Source organism: Eucyclogobius newberryi, unplaced genomic scaffold, assembly GCF_026437365.1.
Source record: "Eucyclogobius newberryi isolate DKJ021-1_F unplaced genomic scaffold, fEucNew1.0.hap1 SCAF_1, whole genome shotgun sequence".
NCBI classification, from domain to species: Eukaryota; Metazoa; Chordata; class Actinopteri; order Gobiiformes; family Gobiidae; genus Eucyclogobius; species Eucyclogobius newberryi.
This window is the reverse complement of record NW_027315723.1, coordinates 23,215,975-23,241,486: the sequence shown is the minus strand read 5'-3', so window position 1 is coordinate 23,241,486 and position 25,512 is coordinate 23,215,975. Positions and strand designations below refer to the sequence as shown.

At 39.6% G+C, this 25,512-nt stretch overlaps 1 protein-coding gene across 1 annotated transcript in view; it reads left to right on the top strand.

Annotated features, from left to right (window-relative positions):
• The first annotated feature begins 567 nt into the window (after positions 1-567).
• LOC140363529 (uncharacterized) overlaps positions 568-25,512 on the top strand; it is a 42,037-nt gene continuing 17,092 nt past the window's right edge. Inside the window, exons 1-40 of the mRNA XM_072450147.1 lie at positions 568-655; positions 987-1,093; positions 1,193-1,244; positions 1,759-1,911; positions 2,286-2,450; positions 3,506-3,652; positions 3,713-3,883; positions 4,400-4,471; positions 4,618-4,770; positions 6,449-6,616; positions 6,701-6,742; positions 6,987-7,052; positions 7,127-7,198; positions 7,345-7,497; positions 9,147-9,314; positions 9,399-9,440; positions 9,685-9,750; positions 9,825-9,896; positions 10,043-10,195; positions 11,845-12,012; positions 12,097-12,138; positions 12,523-12,594; positions 12,741-12,893; positions 14,621-14,675; positions 14,882-14,914; positions 15,019-15,075; positions 15,159-15,224; positions 15,299-15,370; positions 17,571-17,612; positions 17,717-17,773; positions 17,857-17,922; positions 17,997-18,068; positions 20,269-20,310; positions 20,415-20,471; positions 20,555-20,620; positions 20,695-20,766; positions 22,987-23,028; positions 23,133-23,189; positions 23,273-23,338; positions 23,413-23,484. Coding sequence (XP_072306248.1) covers positions 989-1,093; positions 1,193-1,244; positions 1,759-1,911; positions 2,286-2,450; positions 3,506-3,652; positions 3,713-3,883; positions 4,400-4,471; positions 4,618-4,770; positions 6,449-6,616; positions 6,701-6,742; positions 6,987-7,052; positions 7,127-7,198; positions 7,345-7,497; positions 9,147-9,314; positions 9,399-9,440; positions 9,685-9,750; positions 9,825-9,896; positions 10,043-10,195; positions 11,845-12,012; positions 12,097-12,138; positions 12,523-12,594; positions 12,741-12,893; positions 14,621-14,675; positions 14,882-14,914; positions 15,019-15,075; positions 15,159-15,224; positions 15,299-15,370; positions 17,571-17,612; positions 17,717-17,773; positions 17,857-17,922; positions 17,997-18,068; positions 20,269-20,310; positions 20,415-20,471; positions 20,555-20,620; positions 20,695-20,766; positions 22,987-23,028; positions 23,133-23,189; positions 23,273-23,338; positions 23,413-23,484 — 3,449 coding nt within the window. The 5' untranslated portion in view covers positions 568-655; positions 987-988. The remainder of the gene's footprint in view (positions 656-986; positions 1,094-1,192; positions 1,245-1,758; positions 1,912-2,285; positions 2,451-3,505; positions 3,653-3,712; positions 3,884-4,399; positions 4,472-4,617; positions 4,771-6,448; positions 6,617-6,700; positions 6,743-6,986; positions 7,053-7,126; positions 7,199-7,344; positions 7,498-9,146; positions 9,315-9,398; positions 9,441-9,684; positions 9,751-9,824; positions 9,897-10,042; positions 10,196-11,844; positions 12,013-12,096; positions 12,139-12,522; positions 12,595-12,740; positions 12,894-14,620; positions 14,676-14,881; positions 14,915-15,018; positions 15,076-15,158; positions 15,225-15,298; positions 15,371-17,570; positions 17,613-17,716; positions 17,774-17,856; positions 17,923-17,996; positions 18,069-20,268; positions 20,311-20,414; positions 20,472-20,554; positions 20,621-20,694; positions 20,767-22,986; positions 23,029-23,132; positions 23,190-23,272; positions 23,339-23,412; positions 23,485-25,512) is intronic.

The following is a 25,512-nucleotide window of genomic DNA, read 5'->3' as shown; positions in this document are numbered from 1 at the left end:
CCACTTTATTTTGTTTTGCATAGTTCTAAGACCTATACGCATGTCTGCTTATTCACTGGAAGTAGCTAAAGGTGTTGTCCGGGAGATGAGTCAGCTGCATTGAATTATTAAGGATTAGATTACTGAGATTATCTCTGATCTGAAAATAGAAGATGCTGGAAAACCCATGGAACAATAGCTCCAAATTCAATGGACCTAAAGTTTGTTAATATAATAATGCTTTTGATGATCACATGGTGAACAGTTTTAACAAATGGATCTTTAATATCTGAAGAAAACCAGTTTTATTTGGGTTGAAGTTACAAGTTACAGAAACATCCTGTTTAAGACGCCAGAGCTAGAACATGAAAAGCATGTGACTTTCAGGCTTTCAAGGAAGAAATTTGACGATTTACTTAAGTGGTAATAATTAAACTCTGTATTGTTTGTTCAGGAAAAGACATTTTATCTGTTTTTAATAGGACATTGATCGATCAATATGAGTAAAATAATCTTGATACATCTTTGGTTGCTCTGCCCTTGATTCTTAACCATATGATATTGTATTATTTTTCTAGGTTTCTTTTCATGACTTTCTGACGAGGTCTATTGCCCAACATGACACGGGCGCTGCATTGTCCATTGTATTCGCAATTCCTCTGAAGGTCCATTAAAGGTAATGATGAATGAACAATGTACTTTAGAAACGTAAGAGAGAGAGAGAGAGAGAGAGAGAGAGAGAGAGAGAGAGAGAGAGAGAGAGAGAGAGAGAGAGAGAGAGAGAGAGAGAGAGAGACAGAGACAGAGACAGAGACAGAGACAGAGACAGAGAGGGAGATGGGGGGAGAGGGAGAGACGCAGACACTCCAGCAATGGCTTCAGCCATTGCAGATTTTCTAGTTAATAAATGATGTATAAATAAATAACACATACGTACGTACATACATATATAATAAATAAATACACAACAGTTTGAATAATAAGAAAAACTGGGTCATTTGTTCAAGGTATGGCCATTTCCAAGTATGGCTGGACACTCATTGCTGCTGCGGTGGTGATAATCTGTATTTTGGAAACACAGAAGGTGACTCAGATCTTCAGCCTGGTTTCACCGGTATGTTCGCCGTGGTAACGACACTAAATAAGGGACAATGTTTATAGATCACATCAAATTCATGAATATAAATCTTTTTTTTTTTTTTTTTTTTTTGAGGTGTCAAATGATGATGAAGACTTTCAACCTCACGCAAGACAAAAGAGAGAGGGTCAGTGTGTTCATCTTAACACGTGCGCTGGCCCAGAAATGCAAAGCCAATATGTTCCACAATTTTGTGGTCAATATTGTCAATATGTTTTGATTTTTTGGTACAAATGTTTCGATGTAAATTTGTTTTGCACTTCTGGGCCACCGTACATACATAATAGAGCTATTTGTGCTTTCTCAGACTTGAAGCAGACCACTGTATAGTTTATGAATGACTTAGAGTCATCTTGATCTTCTTGATTTGTTGTTTCCTGTTTTTCTCTTTTTCTCCTACACATTTCCAAATATTGAAACGAAAAAAAGAACAGTGTCTAATATAAAGTCTGAGTTGTCTAAAATGAGAACTTCAAACTCTTTTATTATAATAGCTTTAGTATGTATTATCGCTACTGTTTTTTATTTGTGCCAAAATGCTGAAACAGATTCTTAAAGAACATGTAATGTAAACGCTTCTGTTTGTCGACGCGTTGACATTATCCGGACTATAAGAATGATATTGCTGCTCTGTGCTACAGCTCTGCCCTCGGTGACTGAGTATGAGGTGGATGTGGAGCTCAATATGACAGACTTTGAGGCAGTGGACAGTCTTCGGACCTTACTGCAGAGCGGAAACTTCTCCCTGACCCTGGGCCCCTCGGTCAACCTCACACACGTGGAAATCACCACAGGTTAAAACATGTCTGTCTTTTACCATGATTTCATGTTTGTAGGCAAGAGGCCAAACTTATTCCTTTTATTTTCATGTTCTCCTTAAATGTAAAACATTAAAACAATATGTCATTTAGACCCAAATTAAATAGACCATTATTTTTGTTTTATTTTATTTGTTACATCCATGTGTGAAAAGTGGTGTTTTATTTCTGCATCTATTTTGTTTGTAATTATTTATTTTCCACATCATAAAAATAGAAGTTAACATTAACGATTAGTAAGTACTTTGTTAAGAAATGCGTCATGTTGCTAGGCAAACAAAAGCCATTATAGATTTCCACTGTAATCTTTTGAGTTTGTAATGTTCTTTTACTTTATTTTTTGCTGTTAGTGTGTTCCCAAAATGGCTCGGATTTCCAGTGCAGATGTGAAGAACAGTTTGTGTGGTCCTATAACAGCTGTCTGACATATGGAGCATGTGATGAAATGATCGATGACGCCTGTGCATGTATAAATAACATCCCCTCCGATGGACTGTACTGTCAACCCAAACAAGGTAAGGCTCTGAGCTTTAAATGGTTGTTTTTATGTCATAATTCAACTTAGATTTAAACAGAGAAAAGCCTTAGACTTAAATCATTAGCTTTCAGGTGACATTGCAGCATATTCCATGCAGATCAGGGCAGCTAACTTAATGGCGTAATGGACAATTTTTTTGGCCCAAATCTGAGTCTCATTTCCTCGTGGCGTGGACAGAAAATTAGTCCTGCCGCGTATCAATCATAGAGCTCACCTGCAGCCTCGTTCTGGCTCGTCCCCAGGAGAGCAGCATGTTTCCGCGTGTCTAAGCGCATGGATCTATCATAATATAGTTAATATAGTTCCCTCCGTGTACGGGACAAAATTAGGACGGAGAAAGACTATTCGAGCTGTCTCTGAAGAAGACGGAAATCTATGGGAGACGAGCGATGCGATGCGATCCGTCGCACTAATAAACGCACGTGTGTGTTGTATCAGTCCACACGGGGGCCATATTAAAGGCCATAACGCCTTTAATATTGTTAACACGCTAAAATGCTGATGTTGTTTTGCAAGTTTTAAGCCCAGTAATAATTCTAAATGATCATATTAAACAATGATGAAGGTTATAGTTTCCGTCATATGTGCAATTACTGTCGTGATTCATGTGCAATTGCTGTGAAATTCATGTGCAATCCATGTGCTCTCGTGACACATATTCATGTGCAATTACTGTCGTGATCACATGCAATAGTATTTATGTATTTATTTATTTTTATCTTTATTATTTTTTCCCCTCCATCCCTTGTTGGGAAATGGGAGTTTTTGTTCATAAGAGATCTTCTACTGAGAGTGTTTTTCAAACTTCCTATAAGTGATCTGTTCTTTTCTTCTGTATCTACCTGCGTTGCAACAATGAAATTTCCCCATGTGGGACAATAAAGGAATATCTTATCTTATCTTAATTCAGTGGGGCTTGGACACTCGATAGGCTGAGGTGGCGAAGGGTTCTGCTGCTGCTGGGCATCTAGATTGATGAGGCTTGTGGCACTGTAAAAAAAAAGAAAAATAATGAATAAAACATTTTTTCAGACCCGCCTCAGACGATATTTGAATACGAAGTCGTCATAGAGCTGAACACCACGGACTTAGACGAACTGAAAAACAGTCTGCGAGCGATCACTTTACCTGTCCAAATCAACTCACAAGTCAACATATCTGACATTGACATTACAACAGGTAAGCTTTTATTCTACTCAAATACTGTTTAAAAGATTGAGAATTATGGTTCCATTTCAGTTTGCAATGCAAGTGCAGCTGGTTTGCACTGCAGATGTGAAAGGGGTTACGTCTGGCCCTGTGACACGTGTGAGAAGTATGGCAAGTGTGAAAATGACAGCGGTCAGTTGTGTGACTGTATAAATGCCATTCCTGTAGATGGACAGATCTGTCAGTCTATGCATGATCAGAGTAAGTTTACAAAAGAAAAATATGTTTGAAAAGTGATGGATTACAAGAGGAACAACTGCTTTTTACAGGCGACACAAACTGCACGGCCTCTTCATTAACTACTCCAGTAACTACTCCGCTAACTACAGGTAAAGCTGACACAACAATCTGTTACAAATACAACTTTGTTTTGTGAGAATCACACATTAGTGAGTAGAAACTAAAACAATCTAAAAATATATATATATTTGACCTAAATATTTTTATATTTCATAACCTACGATGCAACAACAGAAATGAACGTGACGACTGCGTTAAAAATAATCTGAGAGTTCAGAGAGATCGTGTTTCATGGCATTGGTTTCTGACAGATTTATTTTTTTAATTCTCAGATGCTGCTGGTTTTACCAGTACAACAGCAGCTCCTGTAACAACAACTTTAATGATAATTATTACAAGTAAGTGATGAACATCACACTGACACTCTCCATCAGTCGGATATATTGCTGTAAATTGCATATTGTAAACTTTTCACAGACACAACTTCCAACTCTACATCAGAGCTGAATACTACAACTCCTGTGACTGTTCCCTCCACTGTGGTCACCTGTGAGTAACACAGATCAATCCCAGCAAATTTAATTCAGGAAGAACACGAAACCTTTTTGAAACAGTCACTACCATCTGTCCAGATGTTATTAGAGGGAAGAGATGTGAGGAGTCTTTTGACACATTTCTCATCTTGTCTTTGACAGCTCCTGCATTTCTTCATAAATACAGCATTACTATTGAATTGAACACTACAGATTTCGCTGCGATAAATCTGCTGAGGATGACTCTGAGAAACACCTCTTACCCCATCAGTGTAAACAACAGCATACACATCAACAGTGTTGATATTTCTACAGGTGAGAATGCTTTCAACTTTGGTCATGAAAAATATACAAACACGTTCTTTTGCCCCAATCCGTAAACAGAATTTCTCAAACAAGGATTGTGTTTTGCTACTTGAATTAGATATAAATACATTTTGTTTTAAAGTAGTAATAATATGAGAGAGTCATGTCCATGTCCAGGTTGAGAGGGATGTTAAGGAATTTCTGCAAACAATTACCAAGAAAAGATGAAACAGAACAGTTTGTTTTTCTCAAAATGTGGATCTTTATTTACTCGTGCAGGGCAAATAACCACTGTCCCTAACAAAGGTTTCTGTCCCTACCCTCCAGAACAATGACAACACACATCCTTTTAAAGGCAGTGACAAACATTAACACTTATGCAAATCATCATAATCAAATCAGCTCCAAAAGAGATAAAATAACCATCACAGATGCAAAGATTCGAGCGATCTCATTTTGGAGGTGACCTGACCCTCAATCCATGTCCAAGATACAGAGTATGCCGGACCACATTTATCAGTAACCCTTATTCTTATATCCACATTTATCAGTAACCCATATTCTTATATCCACATTTATCAGTAACCCATATTCTTATATTCACATTTATCAGTAACCCATATTCCTATATCCACATGTATCATCTGCTCACAGAAAACCAGCATAGATAGGATAACATGACATGACATGGCCTATTTTCCATTACTATTGTCAGCTGAGATCAGACCTACACAACTCTTGAGTCCTGATGACCCACATTTGATCACCTTCTGAGCAGAGTACATCCTAAGCTTTCCTCAGCTACTGCAAGAACTACAGCCTCTCCTGGGCCTTCTTGATGAGAGAGCTGTTTGGCCTTGGACCAGTGGTAGCCAGGATGTATAAGAATTCCATAGTATTGATAGGGAGTGTCTGTCAGGGAGGAAAAGGGAAAAAGGGAGGGCTGTGACTTTCCTGTAGTCTTCCATAACTTCCACTCTCTTCTGGGCCTTCAGATTTTACTTTCTTGCAGACCCATCAGCATTTGAGATGAGCTAAACAAGGGTGATGTCTCTTATGCAAAAAAATATTCCTTTTTCTTGTTTGTGGCAAGAGGGACAAGGATTAGTGTTTAAGGAGAAGAGCCAGGAGTAAAGTACACAGCCCTGAAGAAAACCAGTACAAATGGTCCAATGTTGAGGGACATTCTTCCCCTGCCTCACATGTCGCCACTAGTTCTTTTGGAAATCAGTGACCCACCTGGAGTTGGAGTCGGCCATGTTAAGCTGAGAGAGCTCATCCTGAAGCCTTCTAGAAAGAGTATGTTGTAAAGACAGCAGCAGTTGACAGAAAAGGATCTTGAAGTATGTTCCCGATGAGTCCAGGTGCTGCAGGATGAATTAGAGGGCCAGGTTGACTCTGAGGTCTACATACCTTTTGCTGTTTTGGTAAACTGCAAAATATGGCACTTTATTCCAGTGTAACCTAGCAACCAAGAAACAACTTAACAGAGGTCGCAAGTGTGAGGAAAAAATGTTTTCATGTACCAGTAGTTATTGAGTCCAGTGATCTGTGGCTTGTTAAGGGATGATGTGAAGAATTCAACAGAAGTGTCTCTCAGTGAGGACAGTCCACTATGGAAACCATTTCACTACATTAAGGGTTGAAATCTGAGTTAAAGTGACAGTGTTTGGGTGTTTCTCCACAGTGTGCAGTCTGAACAATGATAGTTACCAGTGCACATGTGAGGAGCAGTACCGATGGTCATGTGACCTGTGTTTATCCTATGGGTCATGTGACAGCATCTCTAATGACACATGTGGATGTATCAATGGCCTTCCTCCTGATGGACAGGACTGCCGGCCTCTTGACCGTAGTGAGTTCTGTCTTTGGACAATATTGTAAAGAAATGATGATACAAGTAAAGGACTTATCCATATTTCTCTGTAATATTTAACAGACTTCACAGCCTGTCCATCAACTACACCTGTGCCAACCCCAGGTAACATGTTGGGTCATTTTGTAATTCACAATTCATAAACATTTACTATAGGCACAATACCCACACATGAACATATTTACTTTAAACCATCTTCTTTTTAACAGAAATCACAACCCCTACAACAACAGAAATGAATGTGACCACTCCATTACCTGTAACAAGTAAGTACTCATGAATCGGAAATAGTCCCTTACATTAAAACGTGTTTCCAACAATAATTTCAAATTGGCTTTTCTTATTCCAGATGCAACTGGTTTTACCAGTACAACAGCAGCTCCTGTAATTACAACTTTAATGACAATTATTACAAGTAAGTGATGAACATCACACTGACACTCTCCATCTTTCAAAGAAATAGTTGTAAATTGTGGTATTTTTTCACAGACACAACTTCCAACTCTACATCAGAGCTGAATACTACAACTCCTGTGACTGTTCCCTCCACTGTGGTCACCTGTGAGTAACACAGATCAATCCCAGCAAATTTAATTCAGGAAGAACACGAAACCTTTTTGAAACAGTCACTACCATCTGTCCAGATGTTATTAGAGGGAAGAGATGTGAGGAGTCTTTTGACACATTTCTCATCTTGTCTTTGACAGCTCCTGCATTTCTTCATAAATACAGCATTACTATTGAATTGAACACTACAGATTTCGCTGCGATAAATCTGCTGAGGATGACTCTGAGAAACACCTCTTACCCCATCAGTGTAAACAACAGCATACACATCAACAGTGTTGATATTTCTACAGGTGAGAATGCTTTCAACTTTGGTCATGAAAAATATACAAACACGTTCTTTTGCCCCAATCCGTAAACAGAATTTCTCAAACAAGGATTGTGTTTTGCTACTTGAATTAGATATAAATACATTTTGTTTTAAAGTAGTAATAATATGAGAGAGGCATGTCCATGTCCAGGTTGAGAGGGATGTTAAGGAATTTCTGCAAACAATTACCAAGAAAAGATGAAACAGAACAGTTTGTTTTTCTCAAAATGTGGATCTTTATTTACTCGTGCATGGCAAATAACCACTGTCCCTAACAAAGGTTTCTGTCCCTACCCTCCAGAACAATGACAACACACATCCTTTTAAAGGCAGTGACAAACATTAACACTTACTTACTTATCATCATAATCAAATCAGCTCCAAAAGAGATAAAATAACCATCACAGATGCAAAGATTCAAGCGATCTCATTTTGGAGGTGACCTGACCCTCAATCCATGTCCAAGATACAGAGTATGCCGGACCACATTTATCAGTAACCCTTATTCTTATATCCACATTTATCAGTAACCCATATTCTTATATTCACATTTATCAGTAACCCATATTCCTATATCCACATGTATCATCTGCTCACAGAAAATCAGCATAGATAGGATAACATGACATGACATGGCCTATTTTCCATTACTATTGTCAGCTGAGATCAGACCTACACAACTCTTGAGTCCTGATGACCCACATTTGATCACCTTCTGAGCAGAGTACATCCTAAGCTTTCCTCAGCTACTGCAAGAACTACAGCCTCTCCTGGGCCTTCTTGATGAGAGAGCTGTTTGGCCTTGGACCAGTGGTAGCCAGGATGTATAAGAATTCCATAGTATTGATAGGGAGTGTCTGTCAGGGAGGAAAAGGGAAAAAGGGAGGGCTGTGACTTTCCTGTAGTCTTCCATAACTTCCACTCTCTTCTGGGCCTTCAGATTTTACTTTCTTGCAGACCCATCAGCATTTGAGATGAGCTAAACAAGGGTGATGTCTCTTATGCAAAAAAATATTCCTTTTTCTTGTTTGTGGCAAGAGGGACAAGGATTAGTGTTTAAGGAGAAGAGCCAGGAGTAAAGTACACAGCCCTGAAGAAAACCAGTACAAATGGTCCAATGTTGAGGGACATTCTTCCCCTGCCTCACATGTCGCCACTAGTTCTTTTGGAAATCAGTGACCCACCTGGAGTTGGAGTCGGCCATGTTAAGCTGAGAGAGCTCATCCTGAAGCCTTCTAGAAAGAGTATGTTGTAAAGACAGCAGCAGTTGACAGAAAAGGATCTTGAAGTATGTTCCCGATGAGTCCAGGTGCTGCAGGATGAATTAGAGGGCCAGGTTGACTCTGAGGTCTACATACCTTTTGCTGTTTTGGTAAACTGCAAAATATGGCACTTTATTCCAGTGTAACCTAGCAACCAAGAAACAACTTAACAGAGGTCGCAAGTGTGAGGAAAAAATGTTTTCATGTACCAGTAGTTATTGAGTCCAGTGATCTGTGGCTTGTTAAGGGATGATGTGAAGAATTCAACAGAAGTGTCTCTCAGTGAGGACAGTCCACTATGGAAACCATTTCACTACATTAAGGGTTGAAATCTGAGTTAAAGTGACAGTGTTTGGGTGTTTCTCCACAGTGTGCAGTCTGAACAATGATAGTTACCAGTGCACATGTGAGGAGCAGTACCGATGGTCATGTGACCTGTGTTTATCCTATGGGTCATGTGACAGCATCTCTAATGACACATGTGGATGTATCAATGGCCTTCCTCCTGATGGACAGGACTGCCGGCCTCTTGACCGTAGTGAGTTCTGTCTTTGGACAATATTGTAAAGAAATGATGATACAAGTAAAGGACTTATCCATATTTCTCTGTAATATTTAACAGACTTCACAGCCTGTCCATCAACTACACCTGTGCCAACCCCAGGTAACATGTTGGGTCATTTTGTAATTCACAATTCATAAACATTTACTATAGGCACAATACCCACACATGAACATATTTACTTTAAACCATCTTCTTTTTAACAGAAATCACAACCCCTACAACAACAGAAATGAATGTGACCACTCCATTACCTGTAACAAGTAAGTACTCATGAATCGGAAATAGTCCCTTACATTAAAACGTGTTTCCAACAATAATTTCAAATTGGCTTTTCTTATTCCAGATGCAACTGGTTTTACCAGTACAACAGCAGCTCCTGTAATTACAACTTTAATGACAATTATTACAAGTAAGTGATGAACATCACACTGACACTCTCCATCTTTCAAAGAAATAGTTGTAAATTGTGGTATTTTTTCACAGACACAACTTCCAACTCTACATCAGAGCTGAATACTACAACTCCTGTGACTGTTCCCTCCACTGTGGTCACCTGTGAGTAACACAGATCAATCCCAGCAAATTTAATTCAGGAAGAACACGAAACCTTTTTGAAACAGTCACTACCATCTGTCCAGATGTTATTAGAGGGAAGAGATGTGAGGAGTCTTTTGACACATTTCTCATCTTGTCTTTGACAGCTCCTGCATTTCTTCATAAATACAGCATTACTATTGAATTGAACACTACAGATTTCGCTGCGATAAATCTGCTGAGGATGACTCTGAGAAACACCTCTTACCCCATCAGTGTAAACAACAGCATACACATCAACAGTGTTGATATTTCTACAGGTGAGAATGCTTTCAACTTTGGTCATGAAAAATATACAAACACGTTCTTTTGCCCCAATCCGTAAACAGAATTTCTCAAACAAGGATTGTGTTTTGCTACTTGAATTAGATATAAATACATTTTGTTTTAAAGTAGTAATAATATGAGAGAGTCATGTCCATGTCCAGGTTGAGAGGGATGTTAAGGAATTTCTGCAAACAATTACCAAGAAAAGATGAAACAGAACAGTTTGTTTTTCTCAAAATGTGGATCTTTATTTACTCGTGCATGGCAAATAACCACTGTCCCTAACAAAGGTTTCTGTCCCTACCCTCCAGAACAATGACAACACACATCCTTTTAAAGGCAGTGACAAACATTAACACTTACTTACTTATCATCATAATCAAATCAGCTCCAAAAGAGATAAAATAACCATCACAGATGCAAAGATTCAAGCGATCTCATTTTGGAGGTGACCTGACCCTCAATCCATGTCCAAGATACAGAGTATGCCGGACCACATTTATCAGTAACCCTTATTCTTATATCCACATTTATCAGTAACCCATATTCTTATATTCACATTTATCAGTAACCCATATTCCTATATCCACATGTATCATCTGCTCACAGAAAACCAGCATAGATAGGATAACATGACATGACATGGCCTATTTTCCATTACTATTGTCAGCTGAGATCAGACCTACACAACTCTTGAGTCCTGATGACCCACATTTGATCACCTTCTGAGCAGAGTACATCCTAAGCTTTCCTCAGCTACTGCAAGAACTACAGCCTCTCCTGGGCCTTCTTGATGAGAGAGCTGTTTGGCCTTGGACCAGTGGTAGCCAGGATGTATAAGAATTCCATAGTATTGATAGGGAGTGTCTGTCAGGGAGGAAAAGGGAAAAAGGGAGGGCTGTGACTTTCCTGTAGTCTTCCATAACTTCCACTCTCTTCTGGGCCTTCAGATTTTACTTTCTTGCAGACCCATCAGCATTTGAGATGAGCTAAACAAGGGTGATGTCTCTTATGCAAAAAAATATTCCTTTTTCTTGTTTGTGGCAAGAGGGACAAGGATTAGTGTTTAAGGAGAAGAGCCAGGAGTAAAGTACACAGCCCTGAAGAAAACCAGTACAAATGGTCCAATGTTGAGGGACATTCTTCCCCTGCCTCACATGTCGCCACTAGTTCTTTTGGAAATCAGTGACCCACCTGGAGTTGGAGTCGGCCATGTTAAGCTGAGAGAGCTCATCCTGAAGCCTTCTAGAAAGAGTATGTTGTAAAGACAGCAGCAGTTGACAGAAAAGGATCTTGAAGTATGTTCCCGATGAGTCCAGGTGCTGCAGGATGAATTAGAGGGCCAGGTTGACTCTGAGGTCTACATACCTTTTGCTGTTTTGGTAAACTGCAAAATATGGCACTTTATTCCAGTGTAACCTAGCAACCAAGAAACAACTTAACAGAGGTCGCAAGTGTGAGGAAAAAATGTTTTCATGTACCAGTAGTTATTGAGTCCAGTGATCTGTGGCTTGTTAAGGGATGATGTGAAGAATTCAACAGAAGTGTCTCTCAGTGAGGACAGTCCACTATGGAAACCATTTCACTACATTAAGGGTTGAAATCTGAGTTAAAGTGACAGTGTTTGGGTGTTTCTCCACAGTGTGCAGTCTGAACAATGATAGTTACCAGTGCACATGTGAGGAGCAGTACCGATGGTCATGTGACCTGTGTTTATCCTATGGGTCATGTGACAGCATCTCTAATGACACATGTGGATGTATCAATGGCCTTCCTCCTGATGGACAGGACTGCCGGCCTCTTGACCGTAGTGAGTTCTGTCTTTGGACAATATTGTAAAGAAATGATGATACAAGTAAAGGACTTATCCATATTTCTCTGTAATATTTAACAGACTTCACAGCCTGTCCATCAACTACACCTGTGCCAACCCCAGGTAACATGTTGGGTCATTTTGTAATTCACAATTCATAAACATTTACTATAGGCACAATACCCACACATGAACATATTTACTTTAAACCATCTTCTTTTTAACAGAAATCACAACCCCTACAACAACAGAAATGAATGTGACCACTCCATTACCTGTAACAAGTAAGTACTCATGAATCGGAAATAGTCCCTTACATTAAAACGTGTTTCCAACAATAATTTCAAATTGGCTTTTCTTATTCCAGATGCAACTGGTTTTACCAGTACAACAGCAGCTCCTGTAATTACAACTTTAATGACAATTATTACAAGTAAGTGATGAACATCACACTGACACTCTCCATCTTTCAAAGAAATAGTTGTAAATTGTGGTATTTTTTCACAGACACAACTTCCAACTCTACATCAGAGCTGAATACTACAACTCCTGTGACTGTTCCCTCCACTGTGGTCACCTGTGAGTAACACAGATCAATCCCAGCAAATTTAATTCAGGAAGAACACGAAACCTTTTTGAAACAGTCACTACCATCTGTCCAGATGTTATTAGAGGGAAGAGATGTGAGGAGTCTTTTGACACATTTCTCATCTTGTCTTTGACAGCTCCTGCATTTCTTCATAAATACAGCATTACTATTGAATTGAACACTACAGATTTCGCTGCGATAAATCTGCTGAGGATGACTCTGAGAAACACCTCTTACCCCATCAGTGTAAACAACAGCATACACATCAACAGTGTTGATATTTCTACAGGTGAGAATGCTTTCAACTTTGGTCATGAAAAATATACAAACACGTTCTTTTGCCCCAATCAGTAAACAGAATTTCTCAAACAAGGATTGTGTTTTGCTACTTGAATTAGATATAAATACATTTTGTTTTAAAGTAGTAATAATATGAGAGAGTCATGTCCATGTCCAGGTTGAGAGGGATGTTAAGGAATTTCTACAAACAATTACCAAGAAAAGATGAAACAGAACAGTTTGTTTTTCTCAAAATGTGGATCTTTATTTACTCGTGCAGGGCAAATAACCACTGTCCCTAACAAAGGTTTCTGTCCCTACCCTCCAGAACAATGACAACACACATCCTTTTAAAGGCAGTGACAAACATTAACACTTACGCAAATCATCATAATCAAATCAGCTCCAAAAGAGATAAAACAACCATCACAGATGCAAAGATTCCAGCGATCTCATTTTGGAGGTGACCTGACCCTCAATCCATGTCCAAGATACAGAGTATGCCGGACCACATTTATCAGTAACCCTTATTCTTATGTTCACATTTATCAGTAACCCATATTCTTATATTCACATTTATCAGTAACCCATATTCTTATATTCACATTTATCAGTAACCCATATTCTTATGTTCACATTTATCAGTAACCCTTATTCTTATATCCACATTTATCAGTAACCCATATTCTTATATCCACATGTATCATCTGCTCACAGATAGGATAACATGACATGACATGGCCTATTTTCCATTACTATTGTCAGCTGAGATCAGACCTACACAACTCTTGAGTCCTGATGACCCACATTTGATCACCTTCTGAGCAGAGTACATCCTAAGCTTTCCTCAGCTACTGCAAGAACTACAGCCTCTCCTGGGCCTTCTTGATGAGAGAGCTGTTTGGCCTTGGACCAGTGGTAGCCAGGATGTATAAGAATTCCATAGTATTGATAGGGAGTGTCTTTCAGGGAGGAAAAGGGGAAAAGGGAGGGCTGTGACTTTCCTGTAGTCTTCCATAACTTCCACTCTCTTCTGGGCCTTCAGATTTTACTTTCTTGCAGACCCATCAGCATTTGAGATGAGCTAAACAAGGGTGATGTCTCTTATGCAAAAAAATATTCCTTTTTCTTGTTTGTGGCAAGAGGGACAAGGATTAGTGTTTAAGGAGAAGAGCCAGGAGTAAAGTACACAGCCCTGAAGAAAACCAGTACAAATGGTCCAATGTTGAGGGACATTCTTCCCCTGCCTCACATGTCGCCACTAGTTCTTTTGGAAATCAGTGACCCACCTGGAGTTGGAGTCGGCCATGTTAAGCTGAGAGAGCTCATCCTGAAGCCTTCTAGAAAGAGTATGTTGTAAAGACAGCAGCAGTTGACAGAAAAGGATCTTGAAGTATGTTCCCGATGAGTCCAGGTGCTGCAGGATGAATTAGAGGGCCAGGTTGACTCTGAGGTCTACATACCTTTTGCTGTTTTGGTAAACTGCAAAATATGGCACTTTATTCCAGTGTAACCTAGCAACCAAGAAACAACTTAACAGAGGTCGCAAGTGTGAGGAAAAAATGTTTTCATGTACCAGTAGTTATTGAGTCCAGTGATCTGTGGCTTGTTAAGGGATGATGTGAAGAATTCAACAGAAGTGTCTCTCAGTGAGGACAGTCCACTATGGAAACCATTTCACTACATTAAGGGTTGAAATCTGAGTTAAAGTGACAGTGTTTGGGTGTTTCTCCACAGTGTGCAGTCTGAACAATGATAGTTACCAGTGCACATGTGAGGAGCAGTACCGATGGTCATGTGACCTGTGTTTATCCTATGGGTCATGTGACAGCATCTCTAATGACACATGTGGATGTATCAATGGCCTTCCTCCTGATGGACAGGACTGCCGGCCTCTTGACCGTAGTGAGTTCTGTCTTTGGACAATATTGTAAAGAAATGATGATACAAGTAAAGGACTTATCCATATTTCTCTGTAATATTTAACAGACTTCACAGCCTGTCCATCAACTACACCTGTGCCAACCCCAGGTAACATGTTGGGTCATTTTGTAATTCACAATTCATAAACATTTACTATAGGCACAATACCCACACATGAACATATTTACTTTAAACCATCTTCTTTTTAACAGAAATCACAACCCCTACAACAACAGAAATGAATGTGACCACTCCATTACCTGTAACAAGTAAGTACTCATGAATCGGAAATAGTCCCTTACATTAAAACGTGTTTCCAACAATAATTTCAAATTGGCTTTTCTTATTCCAGATGCAACTGGTTTTACCAGTACAACAGCAGCTCCTGTAATTACAACTTTAATGACAATTATTACAAGTAAGTGATGAACATCACACTGACACTCTCCATCTTTCAAAGAAATAGTTGTAAATTGTGGTATTTTTTCACAGACACAACTTCCAACTCTACATCAGAGCTGAATACTACAACTCCTGTGACTGTTCCCTCCACTGTGGTCACCTGTGAGTAACACAGATCAATCCCAGCAAATTTAATTCAGGAAGAACACGAAACCTTTTTGAAACAGTCACTACCATCTGTCCAGATGTTATTAGAGGGAAGAGATGTGAGGAGTCTTTTGACACATTTCTCATCTTGTCTTTGACAGCTCCTGCATTTCTTCATAAATACAGCATTACTATTGAATTGAACACTACAGATTTCGCTGCGATAAATCTGCTGAGGATGACTCTGAGAAACACCTCTTACCCCATCAGTGTAAACAACAGCATACACATCAACAGTGTTGATATTTCTACAGGTGAGAATGCTTTCAACTTTGGTCATGAAAAATATACAAACACGTTCTTTTGCCCCAATCCGTAAACAGAATTTCTCAAACAAGGATTGTGTTTTGCTACTTGAATTAGATATAAATACATTTTGTTTTAAAGTAGTAATAATATGAGAGAGTCATGTCCATGTCCAGGTTGAGAGGGATGTTAAGGAATTTCTGCAAACAATTACCAAGAAAAGATGAAACAGAACAGTTTGTTTTTCTCAAAATGTGGATCTTTATTTACTCGTGCAGGGCAAATAACCACTGTCCCTAACAAAGGTTTCTGTCCCTACCCTCCAGAACAATGACAACACACATCCTTTTAAAGGCAGTGACAAACATTAACACTTACTTACTTATCATCATAATCAAATCAGCTCCAAAAGAGATAAAATAACCATCACAGATGCAAAGATTCAAGCGATCTCATTTTGGAGGTGACCTGACCCTCAATCCATGTCCAAGATACAGAGTATGCCGGACCACATTTATCAGTAACCCTTATTCTTATATCCACATTTATCAGTAACCCATATTCTTATATTCACATTTATCAGTAACCCATATTCCTATATCCACATGTATCATCTGCTCACAGAAAATCAGCATAGATAGGATAACATGACATGACATGGCCTATTTTCCATTACTATTGTCAGCTGAGATCAGACCTACACAACTCTTGAGTCCTGATGACCCACATTTGATCACCTTCTGAGCAGAGTACATCCTAAGCTTTCCTCAGCTACTGCAAGAACTACAGCCTCTCCTGGGCCTTCTTGATGAGAGAGCTGTTTGGCCTTGGACCAGTGGTAGCCAGGATGTATAAGAATTCCATAGTATTGATAGGGAGTGTCTGTCAGGGAGGAAAAGGGAAAAAGGGAGGGCTGTGACTTTCCTGTAGTCTTCCATAACTTCCACTCTCTTCTGGGCCTTCAGATTTTACTTTCTTGCAGACCCATCAGCATTTGAGATGAGCTAAACAAGGGTGATGTCTCTTATGCAAAAAAATATTCCTTTTTCTTGTTTGTGGCAAGAGGGACAAGGATTAGTGTTTAAGGAGAAGAGCCAGGAGTAAAGTACACAGCCCTGAAGAAAACCAGTACAAATGGTCCAATGTTGAGGGACATTCTTCCCCTGCCTCACATGTCGCCACTAGTTCTTTTGGAAATCAGTGACCCACCTGGAGTTGGAGTCGGCCATGTTAAGCTGAGAGAGCTCATCCTGAAGCCTTCTAGAAAGAGTATGTTGTAAAGACAGCAGCAGTTGACAGAAAAGGATCTTGAAGTATGTTCCCGATGAGTCCAGGTGCTGCAGGATGAATTAGAGGGCCAGGTTGACTCTGAGGTCTACATACCTTTTGCTGTTTTGGTAAACTGCAAAATATGGCACTTTATTCCAGTGTAACCTAGCAACCAAGAAACAACTTAACAGAGGTCGCAAGTGTGAGGAAAAAATGTTTTCATGTACCAGTAGTTATTGAGTCCAGTGATCTGTGGCTTGTTAAGGGATGATGTGAAGAATTCAACAGAAGTGTCTCTCAGTGAGGACAGTCCACTATGGAAACCATTTCACTACATTAAGGGTTGAAATCTGAGTTAAAGTGACAGTGTTTGGGTGTTTCTCCACAGTGTGCAGTCTGAACAATGATAGTTACCAGTGCACATGTGAGGAGCAGTACCGATGGTCATGTGACCTGTGTTTATCCTATGGGTCATGTGACAGCATCTCTAATGACACATGTGGATGTATCAATGGCCTTCCTCCTGATGGACAGGACTGCCGGCCTCTTGACCGTAGTGAGTTCTGTCTTTGGACAATATTGTAAAGAAATGATGATACAAGTAAAGGACTTATCCATATTTCTCTGTAATATTTAACAGACTTCACAGCCTGTCCATCAACTACACCTGTGCCAACCCCAGGTAACATGTTGGGTCATTTTGTAATTCACAATTCATAAACATTTACTATAGGCACAATACCCACACATGAACATATTTACTTTAAACCATCTTCTTTTTAACAGAAATCACAACCCCTACAACAACAGAAATGAATGTGACCACTCCATTACCTGTAACAAGTAAGTACTCATGAATCGGAAATAGTCCCTTACATTAAAACGTGTTTCCAACAATAATTTCAAATTGGCTTTTCTTATTCCAGATGCAACTGGTTTTACCAGTACAACAGCAGCTCCTGTAATTACAACTTTAATGACAATTATTACAAGTAAGTGATGAACATCACACTGACACTCTCCATCTTTCAAAGAAATAGTTGTAAATTGTGGTATTTTTTCACAGACACAACTTCCAACTCTACATCAGAGCTGAATACTACAACTCCTGTGACTGTTCCCTCCACTGTGGTCACCTGTGAGTAACACAGATCAATCCCAGCAAATTTAATTCAGGAAGAACACGAAACCTTTTTGAAACAGTCACTACCATCTGTCCAGATGTTATTAGAGGGAAGAGATGTGAGGAGTCTTTTGACACATTTCTCATCTTGTCTTTGACAGCTCCTGCATTTCTTCATAAATACAGCATTACTATTGAATTGAACACTACAGATTTCGCTGCGATAAATCTGCTGAGGATGACTCTGAGAAACACCTCTTACCCCATCAGTGTAAACAACAGCATACACATCAACAGTGTTGATATTTCTACAGGTGAGAATGCTTTCAACTTTGGTCATGAAAAATATACAAACACGTTCTTTTGCCCCAATCCGTAAACAGAATTTCTCAAACAAGGATTGTGTTTTGCTACTTGAATTAGATATAAATACATTTTGTTTTAAAGTAGTAATAATATGAGAGAGTCATGTCCATGTCCAGGTTGAGAGGGATGTTAAGGAATTTCTGCAAACAATTACCAAGAAAAGATGAAACAGAACAGTTTGTTTTTCTCAAAATGTGGATCTTTATTTACTCGTGCAGGGCAAATAACCACTGTCCCTAACAAAGGTTTCTGTCCCTACCCTCCAGAACAATGACAACACACATCCTTTTAAAGGCAGTGACAAACATTAACACTTACTTACTTATCATCATAATCAAATCAGCTCCAAAAGAGATAAAATAACCATCACAGATGCAAAGATTCAAGCGATCTCATTTTGGAGGTGACCTGACCCTCAATCCATGTCCAAGATACAGAGTATGCCGGACCACATTTATCAGTAACCCTTATTCTTATATCCACATTTATCAGTAACCCATATTCTTATATTCACATTTATCCGTAACCCATATTCCTATATCCACATGTATCATCTGCTCACAGAAAACCAGCATAGATAGGATAACATGACATGACATGGCCTATTTTCCATTACTATTGTCAGCTGAGATCAGACCTACACAACTCTTGAGTCCTGATGACCCACATTTGATCACCTTCTGAGCAGAGTACATCCTAAGCTTTCCTCAGCTACTGCAAGAACTACAGCCTCTCCTGGGCCTTCTTGATGAGAGAGCTGTTTGGCCTTGGACCAGTGGTAGCCAGGATGTATAAGAATTCCATAGTATTGATAGGGAGTGTCTGTCAGGGAGGAAAAGGGAAAAAGGGAGGGCTGTGACTTTCCTGTAGTCTTCCATAACTTCCACTCTCTTCTGGGCCTTCAGATTTTACTTTCTTGCAGACCCATCAGCATTTGAGATGAGCTAAACAAGGGTGATGTCTCTTATGCAAAAAAATATTCCTTTTTCTTGTTTGTGGCAAGAGGGACAAGGATTAGTGTTTAAGGAGAAGAGCCAGGAGTAAAGTACACAGCCCTGAAGAAAACCAGTACAAATGGTCCAATGTTGAGGGACATTCTTCCCCTGCCTCACATGTCGCCACTAGTTCTTTTGGAAATCAGTGACCCACCTGGAGTTGGAGTCGGCCATGTTAAGCTGAGAGAGCTCATCCTGAAGCCTTCTAGAAAGAGTATGTTGTAAAGACAGCAGCAGTTGACAGAAAAGGATCTTGAAGTATGTTCCCGATGAGTCCAGGTGCTGCAGGATGAATTAGAGGGCCAGGTTGACTCTGAGGTCTACATACCTTTTGCTGTTTTGGTAAACTGCAAAATATGGCACTTTATTCCAGTGTAACCTAGCAACCAAGAAACAACTTAACAGAGGTCGCAAGTGTGAGGAAAAAATGTTTTCATGTACCAGTAGTTATTGAGTCCAGTGATCTGTGGCTTGTTAAGGGATGATGTGAAGAATTCAACAGAAGTGTCTCTCAGTGAGGACAGTCCACTATGGAAACCATTTCACTACATTAAGGGTTGAAATCTGAGTTAAAGTGACAGTGTTTGGGTGTTTCTCCACAGTGTGCAGTCTGAACAATGATAGTTACCAGTGCACATGTGAGGAGCAGTACCGATGGTCATGTGACCTGTGTTTATCCTATGGGTCATGTGACAGCATCTCTAATGACACATGTGGATGTATCAATGGCCTTCCTCCTGATGGACAGGACTGCCGGCCTCTTGACCGTAGTGAGTTCTGTCTTTGGACAATATTGTAAAGAAATGATGATACAAGTAAAGGACTTATCCATATTTCTCTGTAATATTTAACAGACTTCACAGCCTGTCCATCAACTACACCTGTGCCAACCCCAGGTAACATGTTGGGTCATTTTGTAATTCACAATTCATAAACATTTACTATAGGCACAATACCCACACATGAACATATTTACTTTAAACCATCTTCTTTTTAACAGAAATCACAACCCCTACAACAACAGAAATGAATGTGACCACTCCATTACCTGTAACAAGTAAGTACTCATGAATCGGAAATAGTCCCTTACATTAAAACGTGTTTCCAACAATAATTTCAAATTGGCTTTTCTTATTCCAGATGCAACTGGTTTTACCAGTACAACAGCAGCTCCTGTAATTACAACTTTAATGACAATTATTACAAGTAAGTGATGAACATCACACTGACACTCTCCATCTTTCAAAGAAATAGTTGTAAATTGTGGTATTTTTTCACAGACACAACTTCCAACTCTACATCAGAGCTGAATACTACAACTCCTGTGACTGTTCCCTCCACTGTGGTCACCTGTGAGTAACACAGATCAATCCCAGCAAATTTAATTCAGGAAGAACACGAAACCTTTTTGAAACAGTCACTACCATCTGTCCAGATGTTATTAGAGGGAAGAGATGTGAGGAGTCTTTTGACACATTTCTCATCTTGTCTTTGACAGCTCCTGCATTTCTTCATAAATACAGCATTACTATTGAATTGAACACTACAGATTTCGCTGCGATAAATCTGCTGAGGATGACTCTGAGAAACACCTCTTACCCCATCAGTGTAAACAACAGCATACACATCAACAGTGTTGATATTTCTACAGGTGAGAATGCTTTCAACTTTGGTCATGAAAAATATACAAACACGTTCTTTTGCCCCAATCAGTAAACAGAATTTCTCAAACAAGGATTGTGTTTTGCTACTTGAATTAGATATAAATACATTTTGTTTTAAAGTAGTAATAATATGAGAGAGTCATGTCCATGTCCAGGTTGAGAGGGATGTTAAGGAATTTCTACAAACAATTACCAAGAAAAGATGAAACAGAACAGTTTGTTTTTCTCAAAATGTGGATCTTTATTTACTCGTGCAGGGCAAATAACCACTGTCCCTAACAAAGGTTTCTGTCCCTACCCTCCAGAACAATGACAACACACATCCTTTTAAAGGCAGTGACAAACATTAACACTTACGCAAATCATCATAATCAAATCAGCTCCAAAAGAGATAAAACAACCATCACAGATGCAAAGATTCCAGCGATCTCATTTTGGAGGTGACCTGACCCTCAATCCATGTCCAAGATACAGAGTATGCCGGACCACATTTATCAGTAACCCTTATTCTTATGTTCACATTTATCAGTAACCCTTATTCTTATATCCACATTTATCAGTAACCCATATTCTTATGTTCACATTTATCAGTAACCCATATTCTTATATCCACATGTATCATCTGCTCACAGATAGGATAACATGACATGACATGGCCTATTTTCCATTACTATTGTCAGCTGAGATCAGACCTACACAACTCTTGAGTCCTGATGACCCACATTTGATCACCTTCTGAGCAGAGTACATACATCCTAAGCTTTCCTCAGCTACTGCAAGAACTACAGCCTCTCCTGGGCCTTCTTGATGAGAGAGCTGTTTGGCCTTGGACCAGTGGTAGCCAGGATGTATAAGAATTCCATAGTATTGATAGGGAGTGTCTGTCAGGGAGGAAAAGGGAAAAAGGGAGGGCTGTGACTTTCCTGTAGTCTTCCATAACTTCCACTCTCTTCTGGGCCTTCAGATTTTACTTTCTTGCAGACCCATCAGCATTTGAGATGAGCTAAACAAGGGTGATGTCTCTTATGCAAAAAAATATTCCTTTTTCTTGTTTGTGGCAAGAGGGACAAGGATTAGTGTTTAAGGAGAAGAGCCAGGAGTAAAGTACACAGCCCTGAAGAAAACCAGTACAAATGGTCCAATGTTGAGGGACATTCTTCCCCTGCCTCACATGTCGCCACTAGTTCTTTTGGAAATCAGTGACCCACCTGGAGTTGGAGTCGGCCATGTTAAGCTGAGAGAGCTCATCCTGAAGCCTTCTAGAAAGAGTATGTTGTAAAGACAGCAGCAGTTGACAGAAAAGGATCTTGAAGTATGTTCCCGATGAGTCCAGGTGCTGCAGGATGAATTAGAGGGCCAGGTTGACTCTGAGGTCTACATACCTTTTGCTGTTTTGGTAAACTGCAAAATATGGCACTTTATTCCAGTGTAACCTAGCAACCAAGAAACAACTTAACAGAGGTCGCAAGTGTGAGGAAAAAATGTTTTCATGTACCAGTAGTTATTGAGTCCAGTGATCTGTGGCTTGTTAAGGGATGATGTGAAGAATTCAACAGAAGTGTCTCTCAGTGAGGACAGTCCACTATGGAAACCATTTCACTACATTAAGGGTTGAAATCTGAGTTAAAGTGACAGTGTTTGGGTGTTTCTCCACAGTGTGCAGTCTGAACAATGATAGTTACCAGTGCACATGTGAGGAGCAGTACCGATGGTCATGTGACCTGTGTTTATCCTATGGGTCATGTGACAGCATCTCTAATGACACATGTGGATGTATCAATGGCCTTCCTCCTGATGGACAGGACTGCCGGCCTCTTGACCGTAGTGAGTTCTGTCTTTGGACAATATTGTAAAGAAATGATGATACAAGTAAAGGACTTATCCATATTTCTCTGTAATATTTAACAGACTTCACAGCCTGTCCATCAACTACACCTGTGCCAACCCCAGGTAACATGTTGGGTCATTTTGTAATTCACAATTCATAAACATTTACTATAGGCACAATACCCACACATGAACATATTTACTTTAAACCATCTTCTTTTTAACAGAAATCACAACCCCTACAACAACAGAAATGAATGTGACCACTCCATTACCTGTAACAAGTAAGTACTCATGAATCGGAAATAGTCCCTTACATTAAAACGTGTTTCCAACAATAATTTCAAATTGGCTTTTCTTATTCCAGATGCAACTGGTTTTACCAGTACAACAGCAGCTCCTGTAATTACAACTTTAATGACAATTATTACAAGTAAGTGATGAACATCACACTGACACTCTCCATCTTTCAAAGAAATAGTTGTAAATTGTGGTATTTTTTCACAGACACAACTTCCAACTCTACATCAGAGCTGAATACTACAACTCCTGTGACTGTTCCCTCCACTGTGGTCACCTGTGAGTAACACAGATCAATCCCAGCAAATTTAATTCAGGAAGAACACGAAACCTTTTTGAAACAGTCACTACCATCTGTCCAGATGTTATTAGAGGGAAGAGATGTGAGGAGTCTTTTGACACATTTCTCATCTTGTCTTTGACAGCTCCTGCATTTCTTCATAAATACAGCATTACTATTGAATTGAACACTACAGATTTCGCTGCGATAAATCTGCTGAGGATGACTCTGAGAAACACCTCTTACCCCATCAGTGTAAACAACAGCATACACATCAACAGTGTTGATATTTCTACAGGTGAGAATGCTTTCAACTTTGGTCATGAAAAATATACAAACACGTTCTTTTGCCCCAATCCGTAAACAGAATTTCTCAAACAAGGATTGTGTTTTGCTACTTGAATTAGATATAAATACATTTTGTTTTAAAGTAGTAATAATATGAGAGAGTCATGTCCATGTCCAGGTTGAGAGGGATGTTAAGGAATTTCTGCAAACAATTACCAAGAAAAGATGAAACAGAACAGTTTGTTTTTCTCAAAATGTGGATCTTTATTTACTCGTGCAGGGCAAATAACCACTGTCCCTAACAAAGGTTTCTGTCCCTACCCTCCAGAACAATGACAACACACATCCTTTTAAAGGCAGTGACAAACATTAACACTTACTTACTTATCATCATAATCAAATCAGCTCCAAAAGAGATAAAATAACCATCACAGATGCAAAGATTCAAGCGATCTCATTTTGGAGGTGACCTGACCCTCAATCCATGTCCAAGATACAGAGTATGCCGGACCACATTTATCAGTAACCCTTATTCTTATATCCACATTTATCAGTAACCCATATTCTTATATTCACATTTATCCGTAACCCATATTCCTATATCCACATGTATCATCTGCTCACAGAAAACCAGCATAGATAGGATAACATGACATGACATGGCCTATTTTCCATTACTATTGTCAGCTGAGATCAGACCTACACAACTCTTGAGTCCTGATGACCCACATTTGATCACCTTCTGAGCAGAGTACATCCTAAGCTTTCCTCAGCTACTGCAAGAACTACAGCCTCTCCTGGGCCTTCTTGATGAGAGAGCTGTTTGGCCTTGGACCAGTGGTAGCCAGGATGTATAAGAATTCCATAGTATTGATAGGGAGTGTCTGTCAGGGAGGAAAAGGGAAAAAGGGAGGGCTGTGACTTTCCTGTAGTCTTCCATAACTTCCACTCTCTTCTGGGCCTTCAGATTTTACTTTCTTGCAGACCCATCAGCATTTGAGATGAGCTAAACAAGGGTGATGTCTCTTATGCAAAAAAATATTCCTTTTTCTTGTTTGTGGCAAGAGGGACAAGGATTAGTGTTTAAGGAGAAGAGCCAGGAGTAAAGTACACAGCCCTGAAGAAAACCAGTACAAATGGTCCAATGTTGAGGGACATTCTTCCCCTGCCTCACATGTCGCCACTAGTTCTTTTGGAAATCAGTGACCCACCTGGAGTTGGAGTCGGCCATGTTAAGCTGAGAGAGCTCATCCTGAAGCCTTCTAGAAAGAGTATGTTGTAAAGACAGCAGCAGTTGACAGAAAAGGATCTTGAAGTATGTTCCCGATGAGTCCAGGTGCTGCAGGATGAATTAGAGGGCCAGGTTGACTCTGAGGTCTACATACCTTTTGCTGTTTTGGTAAACTGCAAAATATGGCACTTTATTCCAGTGTAACCTAGCAACCAAGAAACAACTTAACAGAGGTCGCAAGTGTGAGGAAAAAATGTTTTCATGTACCAGTAGTTATTGAGTCCAGTGATCTGTGGCTTGTTAAGGGATGATGTGAAGAATTCAACAGAAGTGTCTCTCAGTGAGGACAGTCCACTATGGAAACCATTTCACTACATTAAGGGTTGAAATCTGAGTTAAAGTGACAGTGTTTGGGTGTTTCTCCACAGTGTGCAGTCTGAACAATGATAGTTACCAGTGCACATGTGAGGAGCAGTACCGATGGTCATGTGACCTGTGTTTATCCTAT